This window comes from Lepisosteus oculatus, chromosome 17 (assembly GCF_040954835.1).
Source record: "Lepisosteus oculatus isolate fLepOcu1 chromosome 17, fLepOcu1.hap2, whole genome shotgun sequence".
In the NCBI taxonomy this organism is placed as follows: domain Eukaryota; kingdom Metazoa; phylum Chordata; class Actinopteri; order Semionotiformes; family Lepisosteidae; genus Lepisosteus; species Lepisosteus oculatus.
Window position 1 is genome coordinate 19,961,673 of NC_090712.1, and position 22,219 is coordinate 19,983,891.

A 22,219-nucleotide genomic window follows, 5' to 3' on the forward strand; every position below is an offset into this window, starting at 1 on the left:
TAATGGGTTTCTGCGTTTCTGTCTGTGTGTGTGTGTCCTGTGACAGACTGGCGTCCAGTCCAGGGTGTATCCTGCCTTGCGCCTGTTGCTTGCTGGGATTGGCTCCCCATGACCCAGAGCTGGAAGACAGCAGCCCAGGTCTGGAATTGAACTCAATTGCTAACCTCTGCACCACTGCACCACCACTTAAACAGTATAGGAAGGGTTAAACAAGAGGACTCCAATCCGCTCACAGATGGCTTTGGACTGTTACAGCTTAAAGAGCCAAGAATCCCATCGTGTTTGAAATAATTCAATGAAAATACTTCTGGCAATGTATTTTCTCTCCCTGTTAATGACATTCTCATTTATTTGTTTAAGAGATTGATTTATAAAATACATGTAAAATCATATTGTGGGGAATTGGGTGAGCATTCCTTAAACGCTGAGTATAGTTTAGTGCATACATTTTTTAATTTTAAATTCCAACGTGTTTTAAGAATTGAATCAATATGTGGGTTTAAATTGGATTTACAAGAAATGAGACTCAAGAGCCAACCTGTAGAAGGACCCTATGAGCATAAAGGGTACATGTGAACATGAAAAATGTACTTTAGAAAATTCTACAGATGCTGTCTGTATTAGGCATAAATATTATGTTCATCACTTGCTCGACTCCAGATTATTCGGCCTTGCTGTGTAATGAGGGTCTGTCACATAAACCAATTCAGTGGCATGGGCTTCGAGCAAAATGGTTTTAGCCTTAAATATTCACTTACTATGTTATCTGTGCACCGCTGTTTAGAGGAACGGCATTTATTTTAATTTTAACACTACTCATATTTTTGCATTTGCATTTAGCTTGATCTATCAGTAAATCTTTAAAGGGCCACAGATGTTTACGGGACTACAACAGCAGTTACCTGGACTGGCCCGGTATATTGTTTAACAAAATAACGTGTAAATAGATTTATTTAAAGAGTTGAATCTGTTACAGTTTGAAGCAGCGTCTCTTACTATATAACACTTGATCTATGGGGTATATAAAAATGAAACATTTTTTTTTCTGAATATCTTAAAGGAAAAATTGTAATTTTTTTTAGTTCTTCGTGTCACTACAAAAGCTTTATATTAAAATAACTGATAATTTCGGGTTACATTACTATTTCAAGTTTAGAAATTAGTTTGATTCTTTACTCCGAATATTTGGAAACCATTTTTTGATATATATATAATTACGTTGAGAAAGAAATACATGTTTATTCCATGCGGAAACGAAAAGAGACGCAACGTTTCGTCTGTGCAGCTTTGTTCAGCTGTGAACTTCATCACTATGTTCATAGTGCAGCACATACTATTTCCCTACGTGCTCGGAAGGTCAGGGTTCATTTTCATCATTTCTTTAAAGACAGATTTCTTTCTTTTCAGAGCGCTCCGAAACAGGGGGCGGCAGCCTTTACTCTGAGGGGCCAGAGTGCCGAGACAGCGGCAGCACGGAGACCGCCGGACAAGGTCTGTTCCAGTCCGAGTGACCCTTGACCAAGACCCCTCTCGCCGGGAGAGAGGGGCCCGTAAACACCGGGTTGTTCGCGCATCCGCGTCACCAGCCGCGACCCGGTACCAGAACCCGGCGGCCATCTTGTTCCTGGCGTGTGTGTGTGTATGTGTGTGTGTGCGGGCTCGGTGGAGGAGCGGGCCGGAGAGCTGGGGTGGTGCTGCCGGGAGACTGCGTCTGTCTCCGGCCTGTTCGTGTGCGCGGAAAACACCGACCCAGGGTAACGGCCTGTGCACGAATCTTGAGGGTTTTTTTTAAATAATTTGTGCACACAATCCACATTTCTCCAGCGGCGGGGAGTGAGTATTAGCCGTATCTCTGAAAGCAACAAGACCTGGGAAAATGTTCAAAAACCCGAGATGAACAGCGTTTGTTTTTACCAAATGGCAAGTAAATAAGGGCGACTGCATGTGCGCGATCACATCAGTGACTTAGGAAAACAGTGCATGCACATAGCATCTTCGCGTGTGTGCGTCGTTTGAAATGGGAAATCAGTTCATCCCAGTTTACGCAATCGAAGTTACTCCCAGGAAGTTACAAATCTGGTTTCTAGAAAGTTTGTTGATATGCCGCAGACTTCGTTTTTTCAAGTGATTTTAGAAAGGCGATTTTTTTTCAAGAAAATCTGGCTCTCCCTGTGTAATTTTGTTTCCAAATGAATGTATAAAAACATCTAAAAACATCGTTGACCATCTGTAGAGCTTCAAAGGACAGCATACAGTATTCACCTTTTATTGATTTGAGCTGACATGGCTTTATAAAGTGGCCGTACTGAGCTGCGCCGTGTCTTCACAGGTAAACCTGTGTCTATGATGTCAGGGACGCCAGCGAATGAAGATGAGACCACCGATGAGGTGCAGTTTGTGTCGGTAAGTATTTTGTCAGATAAGTACAGATGAAGACAGAAAAACTAAAACGCTTTTCCGTAAACATTATCTTAATCCTGCTCATATGATCTACCGTTTCTTCACTACAGCCTCTTAACTAAATGTATCTAATATTTGCACTTTTCTATTTTGGTCCGTGCATTGTGATGCTGAATTATTGCTCCTCCAGGCCTGTATTACAGTGTCCGAAATACTGGAATCCACATGTGTCCGCTCCTGCTTGGTACATTGTTTATGATACTTGGTTTGTGATTTTGTTTGTGTTTGCTGTAGTTTGTTTTAGTTAATCTTATTATTGTATCGGTCTTATATCACTGCAGTCTCTCATGGATAAGGGGTCTGCTGAGATAAACTGCTCATCTTACAAATGTTGCTTTTATAGCCTTGGTAAGGTATTTTTATTCGTGACATCAATTCTGGCCAAGAAAAAAGGATACAGCATTTGAGATTAGGCCTTAAGGGAATGTTGCAAATGTCCTCAATTCTCGAAGGGATTGAGAGAGCATATTTCTTCAGAATGAACTGTGAACGAACCAGAGGGCACAAGTTGAACCTACATGGAAGTGTGTTTAAAATCAAGAGCAAGCAGCACTTCTTTACCCAAAGGGTTGTGGGAGTGTGGAACAAGATACCCAGCCATGTTGCTGAAGTTGATACCAAAGCCTTTTCTCGAGGCACAGCTGGAAAAGATCTAGTAATTTAGCCCATAAGTACCTAATGGGCTGAAGAGAAATCTGAGTTAGAGAGCAGTCTTTCTCATGTTCTGAGTGCTTGTGTACCCTGGTCTGGTCTTGTCAACAGGAGGGCCCTCTCAGGCCGGTGCTGGAGTACATAGACTTGCTGAGTGACGATGAAGATGGTGGAAGCTCAGCTACTCCCGTCAAAGTAAGTCGCTCCAGCTGGTGTCAAAGAAATCCTTCAGTGCCTCCTGTCCATCTGCTTTTTACTGCTTGAATCCGTGGCACATGTTTGTGTCCAGGCTGACCTGGAGCAGGGAGATTGTGTGAGCTCTCGGGAGTATCCTACTGGAGAGAGTGGTCTGAAGCGGGGGTCACTTTCCTGCTCCTCCTCTGTCTTATGTGCAGTTGCAGAAAGACGAGCTGATTGACAGTGGGGAAGAGGGCTTCCATTTTTTCCTCGGATTTGTCTTTTCCTTGCCTCTCCCAGTCATGACTTCGTAGAAACGGATGAAACTGCTTCCTCTGAGCTGCCCTGTGGGTGTGTCAGGTCTGCCCCCCCCTCCACTCCACTCCACTCCAGTCCCCTTTCCTTTGGCAGTTAAACCCCTGTCTGTGGGCCTGAGCACATCTGCAGTGATATAGGGGATTATAGCAAGACGTTTCCTTACAGACAGCCAGTCTAGTCTGTTCATGTGCATTCAGTATCCAGTGAGTAAGGGTGTTAACCCCAGAGTCCTCCTTAAATTCTACTGATGGCCTGTACAATACGTTTTTCCTCAAAATGGTAATGTCCCACAATGGCTTTTCAAGCCAGACCTCATCTTGAGCATTTGACTCTCACCGCTGACCTTCCTAAAGTGGAACAATGTCGGTATTAAGGATAAAAAGGAAAAAAAGTATAATATAAAAGATGGATGAATGCATTTTGTTACGACACGTTTCTGCTTGTGTTCGATATCAAGTGCTTTATGGATTTCAGGTCGACTGGTGTTTTACCCTGCCGTGTAATAGTCGTGTAGCAGAAAGGGATCAGGGATTGACTAGGGTTTGTCAGTAATCATAACACAGACCCACAAAGTAACCACGAGGCGTAGACATACCGGTGTGCTTTGGCGAGCCGAGCCGCGGAGGTGGTCTCAGCCCCTGTCTGTGTGCGCTTGCCTGCAGCTCCTGAAGCAGGAAGACCATGTCGACAGGCAGAAGGCGAAGGTGGCTTCGACCCTGGACCGCCTGGCCCGCCACGTGGCGGTGGAGAAGAGGGAGCGAGAAGAGAAGTGCAGAGCCTTCAAGGTTTGTCGTGCGGGAATCGCGTCGCGGTCGGCAGTCTGCACTGGTGAGACCGCGGGCGCAGACTGGCAGGCCCTGTGATGTGGTCTGTTTCAGCTGCTCTGGCGATAGGATTGCTGTGTTTTCCTGAGGTTGTAGTGAAATGTTCTTTCATGTTCAAGTGACTTGATCTTGACATATTTAATAATCTCATTAGGAAAGCTTCTAAACAAAAGATTACCTATCATCTTCCACTGTTAACCTACTGTAATGGTTTTTATCTCAATCATTAATTGGCAGCTCTCTATCTCTGAAGTCTAAAAGTTTCCTTGAGAATCTTCTTGATAAGGATATTCAATAATTTAATACATTTCTCCTGTAACAAATAGACTGCCCAACAGCGTCTTGAAGAGGCAAAATCTTAGAATTTGACTTGAGGGATAGGAAATTATCTTCTGGTTGTACATGTTTGAAAATACATTTTTGTTTTTCAAAATGAAACTTTCAAGGCTAATGCCTTACGTATAATTTTTAAGGCATAGGTCCTAGTTTAGCAAATGTTCTCAAATGACTTTTAAAAGTTAGTTTAATCTAGCTTTCTCCAGAAGTACTTTCATACCATTAATATATTTTTAAAAAGAATACTAGTACTGGAGTATGATCTGTAGATTTTAATTAGCTGAATGTGCTTTTGTGGAGAATACTGATTTCATTATGTCAAAGTAAGGACACTTTTTCAACATGCTGTTTGATTTTAGTCTAAATTACATCGTAGACCAATCAATGGTGATGCAAGAAAGCACAAATCTCCATTTTTGGCAGATAAATCAGTTGGTAGGATTTGGCTTGATATTAATTTTACAATGTCTGATGTGTGTTTCTCTGGCGTTGGTTCAGGAAAAAATGGATTCACAACAGGCACATGGTCTGCAGGAGCTTGAATTTATCCAAGGAAGCCCCCATAACAAAGATGCCAAGCGCTGTGTGGACCAGTGGTTAAAAATGCCAGGTACAGTTGGACATCAAATGAGACTAGGAATGGGACGTTAATCAATAAGCAATATTTATTTGTGCTGTTTATTTTATTCTTTTGGATATAAGTTATCATTTAAACAATACTTACAGACTATATGGGCTTTGGTCAATCCAGATGTTTAAATCCTGTGATGTCAGGGACAGTGTGGTTTTGCATTTTCTCTGCTGAATTTTATTGCATCAAAACAAAGCACATGACATGCTTTTAGACCTGCTTTAATATTGCCAAGCACCTGTTGTGATGGAGGCTGGACCTTTCCTTACAGCAGTTGTCACCTAGAAACCACAACCACAGCAATCGGGTTAATGGTAAATTCATGCAAGCCCTGGACTTTAACTAGCAACCTTATTGACTGCTTTTAAATGAATTGCACTTTAACCACATACTTAATAATTACCCAACAATATGCAAGCATCCTCACACAACTGACAAAAGTAGATTTTCTGTTTGGTTTAGGTCTTTAATAACAGAGTAAAATCATTTGCGTAAAGGGATCAGCTACACAATCACAGACCAAAGAAGACCCAGAGAGCTGGTAGTCAAATCTATCAGCTGCTGCTTTTGCCTGTGATAGTGAGAGGATAACGATTGTGAGGGGTTCACGAGCACAACACAATGATATGTAGAACTGAGGAAAGACGTGAGCTTTAGAGAAATAGAGCCTTTAACCTGCAAAGAACAAAAATATTATATAGGGAAGGAGAAACAGAACACAAATTAGTCAGCAAGAGACCTCTGGTATATACGTGTCCCTCTTGTGGTAATTACTCTAAGTCCTTAAGTACTATATTAGAGTTATGGGACAGAGAAATTGAATAGTTTTTATTTTCTCCTTGACCAGTAACAATAAAAGCAACAATTTTTCGATTTTGAATGTCATGTAGTTCTGACTTTATTCATGCTGTCAATGGCAGGACTGAAACCAGGTGTGTTGAACGGGAGAGCAAGGTCTTTTCTGAAATCGGCAGCATCTCCATCTTCTCAGATGCATCCTGTCACGTGTCCAGTATTGAACTGCAACCGATCCTTTGAAAATGTACCTTTGCTCATGGGTCATCTCAAAAGGTTAGTCTTATTTGTTGCTTGAGTAAAACTATAAAATGCACCAAAACTCACTCATATTTTTAAAATGCTCATGCTCAATAATGATGTTTTAGTGTCAGAAATATTTTGCAAGGAAGCATGGTCTCATGGGGAGACTCTGCTGATAAAACAGTAGTTATCAAAAATGCTCACCGCCAGTGGATTTTATTATAATTTGTTGCATTTGAGTAAGGGATCATAATATATTTAATAAGGATTTTTTTATCATTGATCTACAAAAAAAAATATAATATCAAAGTGAAAAAAATTCTACAGATCCTCCTAAATTTATCAGTCCATTTTCTCCTAAATTCATTATAATGATTCCCATCCAGAGTGCGTCCTGCCTTGTGCTCATTGCTGGTGAGAGTAGGCTCTGGCTCCCCCGTGGCTCAGTATCGGAAGAAGTGGCTATAAATGAGTGCTTTTCATCTCAAAATGATCTACATGAAGAAGTGGACTCATTTAAGCTATTATGAGTCTCATTACACATCTAGAGGAATTATTTCACCCAGTAAATGAAGGCAGAAACTTTAAGTAGGCTAAAATAAGCCCATAGTGGAATTGAGCGATAACAGCAGGGGCTCACACCTGCTCTTACAAACTGCGATCTTAAATGAACATTCAGGGCGGCATATTAATGTCTCATCCAAAAGACAAAGTCTCCTCTAACACAGTGTACTTGGTACAGTAACTATGTTATTGCTTGTAACTGGTCCCAAAGGAAGAGTGCCACTGGTACACCAAAAAAGTGGGAAATGAAACCATAGCTTGCGTTTCGGAGCACTAGCTAACCATTCCCTGGCAGATTTTAGAGAGCAACACAATGGTGAAAAAAATAGCAGCCTTTTAAAAGCCTTTTTTATGGAAAAGCTTATGGAAACTTCAGATGGTCAACTCATGGGCTCTTCAGAGGCCCAGTATTCTTTTTCTAAGAAGTCTTAGAGATTGCTCTGTAAAGTTCCACTTCTTCGTCTCTTTCTCTGGCCATCAGCTGCCACTCCCTTTTCATAAGTCACCGGTGGTCAATTGCAACTGCAGTGGCCCAGCCGCTGTCTGAATCACGTCCCATTCTGGGGCTTATAGTCTTGGTCCGCAATACCATCTCTCCACAAGTGTCTCAAGGGTCCTGGATACTATGACTCAACCCCTCACCGTATTACAGTAAGAATATTTCACCCTCTTGAAGTCTCTGATGCTGCTTTTCCCTTTGTTTCAGTGTAAAAGTCAGACTTTTGTGAAATTTCCATTTGGGAAATGCAGGTGCATTGGAACCACTCAAGAAGATTATTCTCTGAATTTGAAGTTACAGTGGGAATCTTTGCATACCTCTGTAGCCTAAGGAAATTTATATTCTCTGATGTCTTGTTTCATCTTGGGCAGTGAACAGCTGCTGTGAATTTTTCCTTTTAATAAAAACCAGTTTATCTGACAGAACCCTTGAGGCAACAGAGTTGTGTTAGCTTAATCTATTGTGTTTCTAGATTTGACCATTCTCCATGTGATCCCACTGTGTCGCTCAAAGGGAGCCCATCGATTTCTTATGCCTGTGTCGCTTGCTGCAGGCGTTACCCAACTGAGCAGGAATATAAGAACCATCTGCAAACTAAGGTAACAGATGTGCCCCAGCATGCAAGTTGTGTTCTGTACATATGTACATACACAGCACTTCCAAACTTAGCTCAAAGATCCTGACTGGGACTGTAGTCTGCAAAAGTGTGTGTTTTTTTTAAGTACTAGTCTGTACTGGAATCCTAGTCTGCAACCTCTTCAGGGAAATCCTAAATAGTGTTACAAATAGGGGGTTCTGAAAATAAGAGAATATGACTGAGCAGATTAATCAATTCATAAATTAGTCAGAACCCACAATTGTAAAGATTTTGCTAAGAATATGCCTGGGCGGTTGGTGTAATTAGAGGCACATGAGTTCTTTTTCTCTGGTACAGCTTTGGTGAAAACAGGCATAATTTAGACACACTAGGTTAAACAAATATGTATTAACAGTGACAATACACACACTAAACAACCCACAACATAAACATTAAACACACAAGGTACACTGTGTGCAGACTTTCAAATAAGGTGTTAGGCCTCTGGGACGTCCTAACCACCCAGAAAACCCCAGACTGCTACCAGGTATTTGACTCTTTAATGCCTACAAAGGCCAACAGAAGAGGAAATCCCTTTCTCTGCAAACCTGGATGCCACAAAATGAATGGGAACCTATCTCCCTAATTCTAAAAATACACCCTCTAAACAGGAGAGACCTGTTTTTAACCAAGGGATTCTTCTCACAGGACTTTCGGGTTCCCTAAAAAAACACAGAACAGCAAACGCTCTTAACAAGGTTCAATAATTAGCTCTAATCTGGTCTTTCTGGGTGATCTGGCACAAGGAGCTCTCGCCTTTTGTCTTCCTCTTTCCCTTGTTGTCTCTCTCCTCTGTACCTGCCTGTTTTATGGCGTCTTTCTGGACTCTAGTCTGACACTTAATGATTTAAGCAGAACTTTATTAAGGTAAATCAAGGTAGACTATACAATTGCTTTGATCACTGAATCCTGGACCACTACATCTCAGTAAACATTTCCTTGCTTTGAAGCTGGAAATGTTGACACAAGCCAGGTGTGATCCATTGCATCTAGATTTACTTCATAACAATAGTAATCATAAAGTAGGACAGCAGAGGAGACTGCATTCATTGTTATAAATCCCTGCAATGGTTCTGTGTTTGTATTGTGTGCTGTTGATCTTTTGTCAACCCAAGCCACGAAAAGGATTGCAATGATATTTTGAATTGGAATTTATTGAATTTATTGCTTTGTCACCGTTGGTTTTTTTATTCAGATCTTTTCCAGTGATGCAGATGGTCACTCCAGCACTTTGACTTCTCAGCCAGTTCACTGCTTTGCCTGTCCGTCTTGTTACTTCCTTTTCAACATCAGAGATGAATGTCTGCAGCACATGTCAGCAAGAAATCACTTCGTTCAGACTCTCAAACTCAGTGGTGAGTTCAATGTTTATGGGGTCATTTGATCACAGCAGATCAGTTAACCCTTGATATTTCAAAAAGGAGGTCACGTTCCTAGTCAAATTTGTTTGACAGTCTTCTTTCCAAAGAACGAGACTTGGTCCTTGAATTGATCCTTCCTGACCTTTGCAAACTAGACACCAAGTTTGGATGGAAGCTTCTGTCTCGTAGATTGAAGTTTCTAATGACAGGTGGGTTGCAGCAGTTCAGGTCCTTCTGTATGCTCTCAGGTTGCTTCCTGACATCTGACTTTGAAACAAGAATAATTTAAGTCTCAGTTTAGACAAAAACAATTATTCTTCTATTACGTGCACGGCTCATGCTAAGTTTATAGGCTCATCAGGTCAGATCAAACCCCAGTTCCTGTAGCATGAAGCTCTACGAGAGTACAGATTCCCCCCTCCCTCAAATGTGACTATTGCTCTGTGTGCCATTCTGACGCTGAGAAAGCAAGGATAGCTCTGTTAAATTATTGGCTGCCAAAACTGCTGACAAACCTTTTATTAAATACGTCAACTATATCATGTATGCGTTACAGTAACTGAGTATAACCAGAAATCATATAAAATACTAGAATTTTGGAACATTTCTGCAAAGCCTTGATTTCCCAAGGCTTATACTGGAATTCTGGAATTCTGCACTGTTATTGTGGGATGTTTCGTTGTGGCCTGTGCTTTTAATGTTGTCCTGTCACTCTTGTTTGAAGATAAAGCCGATATACCAGCTCCTCTTCCTATCCCATTATATGCAAAAAAGCTTCTTGTTGGTCTGTGCAAAGAAGTCAGTTTCCGGGTGAGATGCATGGCCTGCAAGAAGGTGTTGAATTCACATATGGAGGTGACGGCGCATTTTAAGTGAGTATACCTACCTATGTGTAAATTACTCCATTTTCATGTAGTGCTTAGATTATTAAAAACAGCGTCCCTGAGGTGATACTATTAGCAGCTTCTACTTTGTCTTCTAAAGACGCTTGGAAAGACGCAGTGTTCCGTCCAGGTTGCTAATGTTGGCATTTTTTTATTTTTCATCCAATAAACAGGGTCCAGTGCCGAAACGCCAGCCCAGTGGCAGAAGCAGCTAAGACTGTGGCGCAGGTCGTTGAGGTGCTGAGGGTAAAGGGACAGTGTGCCCTGTGCTGTAAAATATTCCGCGACGACAATGAAATTCTAAAGCACGAGCAGCTGACGCTACACAAGGTGGAGGTCATCTCCACCATGGAAAAGGCCATCTTGCAGTTCTGCAATTTTTTTGAAAAAAGCAAAAACCCACAGAGCTTGGAGGCGTGGTCAAAACACATCCGAGTTCCCCTGCTGAAGAGGCCCCCCAGTCGGGAAATGGATAAGAAGAGTCCCGATGCTTCGAAAGCTAAGCGGCAGAGGAGACGCACGACCTCGAGCGGAGGGCAGGAGCCGGCTCCCGTTACCCCAGCCAGAGAGAAGGCCGGCGTGACCGTCTGGCTCTGTGAGTGCAGCCAGCGTTTCCCGGCGGAGACGGCTGCCGAGAAGCACATCATGGCCGCCAATCAGATCTGCTACAGGTGCTCGGTGTGCGAAAAGCGGACCGAGGACTCTTCCCTGATGGGCTTGCACATGAGCCGCTTTCACGGCGGGGCCCACCTGAACAACTATCTCTTTTGGTGCCGGAAGTGCAAGATCGAAATGCCGAGGAAGGAGGACATCATGTCCCACGTGACCGACTGCCACCATGGCCACACTTATTACTACGAGCAGGAGGAGCCCGAGGAGCCTCCTGCCCCTCCGGGCAGCAGCGCGGTCAGCCAGTGCCACATGGACCAGGGCGGCGGGGGCCCGGCTGTAGCTGGTGTATCTGGGCAGTGGCTCTGCAGGATGTGCGAGGACCTCTTTGACTCGGAAAGCAGCGTTTACAAGCACTGCAGCAAGGTGAAGAACCACTCCTTCCATAAGTACCTCTGCGGTCTCTGCAAGGAGAGGTTCCTCAAGACAAACACCCTGTATCGTCACTTCCAGGATGTGCACAAAGGACAGGTTGACATCAGATATTTCTGTGGGCTTTGTGATAGCATGGAATACGGTACAGAGGAGGAATTCCTGGAGCACTACCAGTCCTACCATAGCAAGGACTATGTATTCATGGATGAGTCTCCCAAGGAGAGAGCAGCACAGCCGGCACACCAGGATCAGGATCAGGATCAGGGTGTCACCCAGAGCTGTCCATGCCAGGTGTCCGGCGAAGAGCAGAAGCAAAACGCTTACTCGGAATGCATAAAGGCACTTCTTCCAAAACACAAAGAAAACTACAGCTGTGTCTTGTGCCCAGTGAGGGCACACACTCTAGAAGAGCTGAAGACCCACATGAATGAGAAGCATAACATTTGTGGTGACAAAATACGCTATCTGGTGTCGTGTAAGTACTGCACCGAGCAGTTTCCTGACACGCTGGAATACCACGGGCACTATCATTCGAAGCACTGCTTGCTCCAGCCTTGTGTCCTTCAGGCTCCGTCCGCTGGCCAGGAGAGACTGGAAGAGGCAAAAGGTACTTGAACCTCGCCAGTAATATGACAGAGATGGAGAAATTGTCATTGATATTATCATATTTATAAACACCTTTCTCAGGATTTACAATCAATCTCTTATGGTGTTTAATGGTTGTTTCTTTATCTGCAGTTCAGTCTTAATTCTTGAACCTAATCAAGATTAAGAATAACATTTCTGCTTTTAACACTCATGACCTTGAGATTTGTACAGAGAAATGACCATTTTATTTCAAGTGCAGTAACTTGTATGCATCCACCCAGGCATCTTCAGTTCTCACATGGCCCGTCTGACAGAAGTGTTGCCCTCTAGTATTTACTGGCATTGCTGTTGCCTGAACTTGAAGTGCATTGGTTTGAATCCGACATCCTTTGAAATTAACATTTTCGTTTTTCTGCTGTAGAATTTGAGGAAGAAATTAAGCAGGCCTTGGCTTTAAGTTTAGAAGAGGCAAATCAAGTGACCGAAGATGATAAAGGTGTGTAATACATTTTTAATATGAAACTTCAGCTGATGCCTTTTAAGTATGACATTTTTATAAATGACTGCCGAGTAGCTGTTGGGGACTCCTTGACTGCCATTATGTGAAATGTAATGGTCATGTCGGCATTTTCATTCGCAAAGATCTCCATTACTGCTGCTCTGGTTATTTTTTTGTTTAATTGAAGTGCAATTAAAACCTAAGGCTGTGGCAATGCATTTGCATCAGTCTATTGATACAGTCTGTCATTTGATCACTGACATTTGGCCAGACTGGATTGTTTTTTTTTCTTTTCTGTGTGAAGGTTTAAAACCAGGCGAGTTTTGTTTGAGTCCAGAGCTTCCCTGCAGCCCTCCAGCCTGACTCAATGGCTGTGTGTAAGAATGAATCTCTCTTGCACAGCTCCTGGTATAAACGGGGGTCATTTAGTCTGTGATTGGTGCTGGCTAGGACTAGCAAGAAGGCACTATAATCTACTGCTGCAATTGTTTAGCCATATTTCAAAGCTGCGTAGCACAACAGTTGGTGGAGTTATGCCATTATGGGCACCATCTTCAGAATACTCTACAGTCTTTATAAATAATATACAGAACGGGGTGCAATATCACCAAATTAGACTTCCATTTTTATTTTGTAATAAAATTGAGTATACCATGCATAAATGTATTGCTGTGCTTTTCAGAACCTGTCACATGTAATTAAGTAATAAATTAAAATCAGTTTTTTGATGCACACTCATTTTTTAAAGCTGATCAATGCGTCACCTTTTTAGAAGACAATGTATCAATAGTAATAGATTAGGCATTGCCCCAGCCTTATTAATACCTTTAGAGACCTTGTTTTGTTAATTGGCATTTCTGTCTTTGCTAGCTTTGCATTGATGGTGAATGATCCCTGTATCATATGGGTATGTTTTATCTCTGCACTCTCAGCATTTCTCATTGTTCTATCACATCTTGTGGTCTCCAGTGGGAATCATTTAGAGGACTTGTTTATGGTGTTTATTTCACTAAATTTATTTTAAGTTTAATAAACTAAGTTTATTTCAGTTTAGTTTTTTCACTTTGATTCTCACCAGGGCAATGCAATTGAAAAAGTTCTTGCACTAATAGCTGGAATGTACAAAATATGTACAAAATTACTTTATATGCAGACAAAAGTAGGGGTTTCTAAGTGATAATTTTAGTCTTTGATTCTTCTACATTTTCTGTGATCATAACTAATGTTTTAGTCTGACCCTTACCTGTTAGTGTTTGTTAGTCATAGACCAATGATTGGACATTCCTGGACAAAGAAATAGCTTTAGTTGTTTTTGTAAATTGTAATAGAATTTGTTTCCTATTTTATATGTGGTGATTTAGCCAGCACTACAGTTAGAGGGGTGTTGAGCGGCATGGCTCTCATCGACATCACGGCAAGCTCACCAGTGCCAGCAGGTCCCAGAAGCAGCTTTCACACTGACAGCCCAAGCAATCCCAGCAGCCCTCACAAATGGTGTCCTGCTGCTTGGGCTATCTGGGTCACAGCGTGCTCAAATCACAGGGCGGAGGACATCTGCACCACTGGCCTGAACAGCTGCTCTGCTTAGACACCGTGACTGCTGTGGCCGCTCCAGATCCCAACAAGAAGATTTCTCTAGGCTAGGTCATTCTTAGATCAATTATTAACAAAGACAAGAATTGATTTAACATCAAAACAAGGAGTTGTTTAATAGTTTTTAAGACTTCAGAATGAAAATGTGAGAGTCTTCTAAGAGTAGAGATAAATTTGCAAGTCAATTTCCTAAATTGATCAATAGCTCCAGGGCTGTGACTTTTCTGGAACAGAGTTGGCCAACCCTGATACAAACTAAAAATGCAGACAGCATTTGTTTTTGCTATACAGTTTACCCGTTTTATTGTTGTTAATTATATACTTAAATAAGTACAAACTAGCATTATGAGTCCGTAAATGCTTGTATTGAAAGTGGGTTCCAGTGATGATGTGCTGTTTTTAACTGAGTGTTCCCACAGCAAACCTCTAGTACAGAACTGAGAAATAGACACCAGAAACAATGTCCTCTTGCATGTGGTTGACTGAAACAACAGGGTTCTGTGTGTGTGCTGAGGAGAATGATCTGCCATTGTCACCTTTGCACCGAAGAGGCAGATTAATATGAGATATTCTTATTTGGGGGGTTTACCCAATTTAATTTGATTTTCCACCTGTTTCTTTGTCCCCCAGCTGTGCATTTGGATCAGACTTGAAAGCCATCCTTACACTGAATGTATAGATACTTGGAATGCAGAGCAGGGCTAAAATTAGCTCTTGTCTGTATCATCTCTGCCATCCAGCAGGCTTTGTAAAGTTAGGGATCCCTGTGACAGTTAAAGGGACAGCAGGCTGCTCTTGCAGGGCGCAGAGCTGTTGGGGTGTCCGCTGTGTAAGTGTGTTCGAGGTAGTGAGTGCTGGAGGGCTGGGTGTGATACAGGGTACTAGGGAGAGAGTAGGGGCTGTCTGGACAGCAGGCTCTCGGTGCCCTGAAGAGACTTGGGGTGGGAGAGACGGAGTTCTGAGCGCTGCAGGCTCTGTGTGCGAGACCCAGCCTGGTTGAAGAGCAAGCGAGCTGTAGGCCCCAAGCTCGTGTGTCACCAGGGTCACTGTGAACGAGGGGCTCGGTGACGTCAGGCCGTGGTTGTGGTGGAGTCTGTCGGCCAGTGTGAGCAGCGCTCTCGGAGGACAGTGCGTGTATACGTGTGGAAGAGGTTCCCCAGCAAGCTCAAAGAGGCGTGTCTGGAGCATGGGACACACCAGTCCAAGCTCAAGTGGTGGCCCCTACCCCTGCGGTGTCACACCATGAAGATCTAACTGCATTTTAGGTGTAAAACATACAAGACTAGAACCACTAGGGGGGTTAACACACACTTTTTAACAAACCTGAAAGAGACACCAGGACCAGAATCAGACACCTGCCTGAGACCATTACAAACCTGACACTCAGCTGACTTTAAAAAATAATTTTCATCATCATGTCGGTAATGCTTTTTTTGTTTACAGTGAGTAATAGATTTTAGGCTTTTGCTTTTTTTTCCACCTGTTTGTTGATATGAGTTTATTTGAGTTAAGGGATTTTCCTGTCTTCAGTTTTGAGGTTAAAATGGTTGTTTTCCCCTGTACTCTGTGTAATGGTCACAAAAGCAAGAACATTGAGACCAAACGATTTCTTTCTATTAAAGCATTGTTTTTGTATTTTGTTCTAAAATAAATAAGTAAAACACAATGTATAAATGTTAATTGTTTTATGTTTGTTTTATTCTATATTCATTCTATTATTTTAAAAAAACATAAATTACACCTGGATTTGGACATGATTTTTGCTTGAAAATCGGAATCTCTGATTAGAATCCATCAGAACAGGGTGAAGCCAAGCTGCAGTGTGTCAGCATACTAGCATTTCTGTATTTGTGGCAGAATATGGTAGTAAGGTGGTTCCTGATCTGTTCTGACTGGTGGATTTACATTCTCAGTGCAGACACTGTTGTAGCAAGCAGATTGCTGCAGCCCACCCAGCTGTAGAAAGCGTGGAGTCTCATCCAGGGAGACTCTTGAACTCAGCCAAAACGAGCTTCAGTACTTAGGAATGTAAAATGAAAGATCAGTTTCAATAGATATTGCAAGCTTTGTTTTCCCAAGTTGTACAGTATAGTAGTGACCATATTAGCCACTTGACATCTGACTTTGATTTGAAAAAAAGAAATGCACATTCAGTTTACTTGCTCTGTTTCAGTTGTTGCTCACAGGTTTGCCGAGTCCATTATGATTTTCAAGTGTATTATGCTCTATTGCTAAATTCATTTTTATCCCTTATCTCTGCAGAGCTCGAAGAAGCTATCACTAGAAGCCTTCAGGAGTTCTGATCCAAAGATGACTTTTAAGTGATCTTTTTTTTTCCCCCATGAACCTGAATAATGTTTAAACTGGTAATACTGGTTCCTGTTTAAAAAAAAAAAGCAAAGCAATGTGTGTTTATTATTATTTGATGACTCTTAAGTTGGAATGTTAATAATTAAAGTCAGCATTATTCAATAAAAATACAAATCTATTATTAAGGTTAAGCATGTTTTATTATTGAGCAAATATTTTATTTTTTCCAGGTATAAAGCGTATAAATGTGTAAATTTAGATGAAGATCGATTTCCTGAAGATGGTTTTCCCGCTATTTTTAGTTTTTCTTAGTTAAGAAGAATCAATTTGATTTTTAAAAATAAAAGCACATAGAGCCCGCCTCATGTCTGTGCAGTGGTGGTGGTAAAGACTGCACACTTCCTCGAAGTGCACAGTGGGAAGACGCTCCGCTCTCCTCACACTTGGAGTCTGAAAATGCCTACAGGAGGGCTGGTATCATGCCTGACAGCTCCCTGCCAGCCCGCTGTTCCACTGTGGGCAGAGGATGCCTTAGCTGCCTGCACACTCACCCAGTTTAGCCCTGAACCAGTTGTGTGCCACTGTCTGGGGAAACTGGCTCACAATCGTCAGACATCGCTTGGACTGCAACCCGCAGTGTCTGAACTGACAGACTCCACCTGTGCTGGTGCACCTGTACGGTTTGGGCCTCTCAGGAGTGGGAGCAGTGATTAAATACAAATACTCTTCCTCTGGGTGTAGGACTTTTAACAGCACAGGACATTTTTCAAAAGGTAGCCTTTAACTCTGTTTGCTTAATACATTAATTTTTAATACTTTACACACCTGCAGGCAAAAAAAACCCCAAATCTTTTCTGTAAAATGAATAATGACAGATCGTATTCAGAAGATGACGGGGGAATAAAATCTTATCCTTGTCATTCTTCATTGAGGTTGTATTGGCGCTATAACATGAACAGGCTGTTTTTAATTCATATATTTAGGTCTGTGAGCAGTATGTCCTGTTTTTTTTTATATAATGCAGGTTGGGAATGTGTGGAAGCAAGCATGCTAATTCCAGATAAAGTACTGCGGGTTCATTAATAGCCTGTGTGCACTTTGTGCATAAAGGAACCAAGTGCAAGTTAAACAGGTTCAGAGACGTGTTCTGCTTCTGCCGTCATCTCTATATGCGTACATATATTAGTAGAGTGCAGTGCCCGATGAAATCTGAAAGAAACGAAGGTGAAGCTGGAAGAAATATAAAAAATCTAGTTTTTCTCCCTACTGTATGTTGGCATGCTGTAGTGTGATTTAACGGCACAGAATGAGGTACGACAAAGCGCAGAAAATGTGAACATTAAAGCCATTACATGAGTGATGTATTACATTAAAGTGTAACATGAGGAAATTGGTTATGTTAAAATCACCATGTAATTGTCATGAAAAATATAACGGGTTTCTCCTGTCTATTTAGCCTGTGGTCTGACGGGGGCGCTATAGTATCATACTGGGCTAGCCTGTGAGCACCGATACCGCAGGAGGTTAATGTCAGTGTCGTTCCGCTTTAATATGTATGCCTGTTTTTCAAAGGCGGCCGTTCCATAAATGGTCAAAATAGGATATTTCCAATTCATAGAGAGTCATGGTCGTTCGTCTGCGCTTGATTGAAATGATCCACGACAAGACACACGGGCAACTTGGCTACAATGTACCGAGGCTACAAAGGGCGCAGTCTGTGATACCCCGTGGAAAACTGGGGCTGTGCAGGGTTGAGACCGGCTGAGATGTCGGGGTCAGTGGATTGTGCTGGAGCCCCCCGCCCTGCGCCGAGCGCTCGGCCTGCTCCCCGGGAGAGGGCGGCGGGGAAGGTCCGGCCCATGTTTGGAAATGTTGACATACGGGCGCCGCCTGCGAGCGGCGAGCTGCAAGCGAAACTGCTAGAAGGTGCCCCTAGAGGGAAGATCGGAGAGCAGTGGGTTAAGGAGCTGCGACTCTCCCGGGGAATCGGCATTTCCAGGCACCATGGCTCAAGCTAAGATCCTCGCCAAAATGAATGAAAGTGAGAGGAACAGCAAGTTCAGCAGATCCTTGTCCATGGCGGATCGATCGGGACAACTGCTTGAGAGCCTGGATCAGCTAGAGCTCAGGTAATGTTTGGGGTGGGAGAGGTTTTAGAAAACTTTAAACATTTTTAAAAGTTTTAAATGAAAAGAACAGCGGCCGAAGTTCGCTCGTCTTGACTGGATTGTATTTCAGTTTTTTTTAGAGCCGCTTTCTTGTGTTCGTGGGCTCTGGCACCTTGTTTCCAAGACCGCATTCTTGTCCTGTCGCTTAGTCTCGTCTTCAGAGATACATTGTATCTGAAAACAACGGCACACTTTGTTGTTTTGAAGCTCGTTTGCAAATATTTCAATTTTTGTATTGTATGAAAAACAGGTGGACAAGGGGGGGTCGACTCCCACGTGCCGTCTTGGGAAATTAAAAATAGCCCCTTTTGGGGATTCTCGGGGCTGCTGCGCTTCAGCGCAATCCACTTCACACTTTCATACGAAAACCTGCTGTTCGTCAACACTGCCTTGTGATTTTACTGCTCGGAACATTTAACTTATTGGCTGTTTAAATCCTAGACCTGTCCGTTTCTTCCAAACAGCTGCAGTTCAACACGTACCGTACAGTAGGTTCACATTCCTCACATGAGTGTCATTTTACAAGGAGATTACAGAACCGCAGGATGTATTTCTTTGGAAATGTAGTTCACGTGTTTTCTGATTTTTGTCCAGAACATTTTGAGGCAGAGATAATTGTCCTGGATCTAGCTGTACACTACGTATAAATATTTTTACACCACTTGGCAGTTGATATATTTGTACATAATGATCCTACTTTACTTAAATTTGAAACAAATTCTTAACTGCAACAAGAATATAACCATCTGGTTTCCTCAGGCATATCCAATATTCACAACCTAAGTTTGTTCTGTAATATAATAGCATTGTTTAAATAGGCCGATCTCAAATGGAAAAAATGCAAACCCATTGGTGTAGTTTTTCAGCATTAAATGTAAAATGTGTTACTAAGGCCAGTCGATTCTTTCATGAAGTAAAACAGACTAAACATTGTTGTCTTCTGTCAGAGTGGAAGCTTTACGAGAGGCAGCGACTGCGATGGAGCAGGAGAAGGAAAGTTTGCTGGAAATGATTCAGTCTGTGAAGAACAGCCAGGAGATGCGAACCATCAGTGATGGTGAGTGAGAGGAGTGTCACACTGTAGGTCACGGACAGCTGTCACACAGGTGAAGACTGACAAGGTCTGTGAAAACCGTGGATCTTATTTCCTGCGCCCTTTCCATGTGCAGCATACATAGTCTGGAGCAGGGTTTCTTTAACCTCGTTTGGCTACAAGACATCCTGCTCAAGCAGTCTCTCAGATGCCCCAATTTAGATATAACATCAAGCCGAAGTCTGTGATTAGTTTTCAAAGAAATCTACTATTTGTTAAAATATTGCAGGCAGATCTACATGTCAACAGATCCACTGTGCTATCAGAGCAGATCCACTTTTTTAAGAACATCGATTTTTCATGTACTGTAGATACATATATATATTCTCTTTGATTGTGGGGTCCTCTTAGACCCTAGTTAAACCCATCCATTGCAGTCTGGTAAAATCCGATGATCAAAAATGTTCATTTGAACCGACAGCAGTGCAATAGGGTGCGAGATAAAGGAACTGTCTTTGTAGCTTCCAGATTTAATAATTCCCCTGTTTAAATAGGAACAAAGAATATCACACACTGAATAGACAGTTTCCTGCTGAAAAAAGTAAAGAAAAGTCATTTTTAGTGATATTTGTAACAAGATACAATCAACAATTATTTCTTATGATGTTTGTTGTTCCGTTTTCAACAGAGGAATGAATAAATCAGGAGGGCACAGTTTTAGTGAATTCAGCCTAGAATCAGTCAATCAGTGAAGCTGTCCATTGTGTACCTCGGATCTTGTTTGTGCTGCACACACCGTGTCTTCATTCTAGAGACCCCTTTTTCCCATTTTCAGGGGAACGGGAGGAGCTGACGTTGACCGCAGACCGCCTGCTTGGTCGAACCCTGACTGTCGAGGTTTCCGTGGAAACCATCCGTAACCCCCAGCAGCAGGAAGCTCTGAGGAAGGCGACGTCTGAGATTGATGAGATCGCCTCCAAAGTTCTGGATGACTTGGACGGTGCCAGAAAGCGCCTGATGTCTCTGCATGCAGCCTGTATCACTGAGGCACCCCTGGGTCCTGTGGATCAGAAGTTCCAGACCATAGTCATCAGCTGTGCCTTGGAGGACCAGAAGAAAATCAAGAGAAGGCTGGAGACTCTGATCCGAAATGTGGACAACACAGGAAAAACCATAAGGATTATGGATCAGCAGAAAGTCGACCTTCCAAAAACCTCAAATGGCAACTAAACCTGCCTGTGCTATTGTTACTGTAGAGCTAACATAACGACTATTATACACTCACTAATCTATAAGAGTTTAACATAACACTCTCCTGAAGAATTAAGATTTCATAGCATGATGGCATCATATACATTCCACTGAGCATAAGAAAGATGGAAAACGAGAAGGCCATTAGGTTTGTCTGAAAGGAGTCATTCAAAGAAATCCCAGTTTTTTTAAATTCAGGATTAAGTGAAAAGAGTTAAGTTCAGAAAGCAGTAAAAATATTGTAAACAGGAAAGCTAGTTTTCAAATGTCTTCAGACAACACTGTGGAAATGTGGAATTTTTTTTACAGTGCTGCAGTTACTGAATGAGATGCCCTGAAGTCCTTCGTCGTTATGCCATTCTTATTTCATTGGGTATCATTCAGATTGTGAACAGTGCAGCTTTTTACATGTTAATCTTTTTCTGTAACACCCTTTTGTTGTGGAAAATACAGTGTGTGGAATACAGTGACATCTGGTTGCTACAGTTTGCTTCTTTGCAATCCAAAGCAAGTGTGAAGTGAGGTGTCGCTCCTCATTGCAAACTGCTGGACATGGCGCACGTTGTTCTCCAGTCTAGCAAAGTATATAAAATATATTATATTTTAGCCTAAGAAAACATCTGGAATTTGAGTGCAATTAAACAATGAGAAATGTTTTACTGTTCCTGACAGTTTCCCTATTTACCAGGTCCAAATGGTTTGGAATCAAAAGTTTAACATTTGTCTTTGTAGGGATTATTTTCTCAGAAGCTTATTAAAATTGGGCATTTTTCCCACAGTAAAGAAGTTGGCACACTTAATCTTTCCACTAGGGTGCAGGAATGGACTTAAATTCTTTAAGGTTAGATTCAAAAGGTCAACTGAGTTCAGTGCAACAGATAGTGTTGTGGTGTGCTTCTTTACTCTGATAAAATAATACCAACTTTGTTGTGAAAATTTGGCACAACAAATTCTTGCTACGTGGAAAAGTCAAAATAGCTGGAATAATAAGTTAATTTTCTGAAAGTAAAACAGTGAAATTAAAGCCATCACCAAGCAGCAGGCAGTACAGCAGCACCTCGCATGCATTTCAGAAGATGTGGCTCAAATAGAAACCCAAAGCAGGGAAAGAATTGCACTGGTGCAGCACACCCAGTGACGAAGGAAGGCATATCTGGATGAGATCAAGATCGTGCTTTCATACGGCATGAATAGTCATACAAAGCCGTTTTATTTTCTTTAAATCCTCTTCCAAGTACGAATTTTGCCTGAAGACAGATGCCTTCAACAAAACAGTCCTCATAAAGCAGTGGGTTAGGGAGGCTTCAGCAGACCGTTTTAGTGATTCTCCAGGCTCTTTTCAGCTGTCTAAAT

The 22,219-nt window shown here is 42.1% G+C and overlaps 2 protein-coding genes across 9 annotated transcripts; both read left to right on the plus strand.

The window, feature by feature from the left end:
* The first annotated feature begins 1,407 nt into the window (after positions 1-1,407).
* Positions 1,408-16,605, plus strand: znf451 (zinc finger protein 451). Of its 8 annotated transcripts, none has more exons than XM_015363228.2 (13): positions 1,518-1,754; positions 2,330-2,403; positions 3,223-3,306; positions 4,269-4,391; positions 5,265-5,376; positions 6,318-6,468; positions 7,971-8,097; positions 9,331-9,490; positions 10,221-10,368; positions 10,554-12,031; positions 12,434-12,508; positions 13,382-13,418; positions 16,367-16,605. In XM_015363228.2, exons 2-12 carry the CDS (start codon positions 2,344-2,346, stop codon positions 13,390-13,392), a joined length of 2,529 nt encoding a protein of 842 aa, XP_015218714.2. In that variant the 5' UTR covers positions 1,518-1,754; positions 2,330-2,343; the 3' UTR covers positions 13,393-13,418; positions 16,367-16,605. The 8 variants fall into 8 exon arrangements, with proteins under 8 accessions (XP_015218713.2, XP_015218714.2, XP_015218717.2 ...); XM_015363231.2 differs by lacking the exon at positions 16,367-16,605 and adding an exon at positions 14,735-15,784; XM_015363227.2 differs by lacking the exons at positions 1,518-1,754; positions 13,382-13,418 and adding an exon at positions 1,408-1,491.
* Positions 16,606-17,962: 1,357 nt separating this feature from the next.
* On the plus strand, positions 17,963-21,336 carry bag2 (BCL2 associated athanogene 2). The gene is made up of 3 exons (XM_006638864.3): positions 17,963-18,543; positions 19,530-19,639; positions 20,451-21,336. The coding sequence occupies exons 1-3, from the start codon at positions 18,419-18,421 to the stop codon at positions 20,843-20,845; spliced, it is 630 nt and encodes a 209-aa protein (XP_006638927.1). The 5' UTR covers positions 17,963-18,418; the 3' UTR covers positions 20,846-21,336.
* The last annotated feature ends 883 nt before the right edge of the window (positions 21,337-22,219 follow it).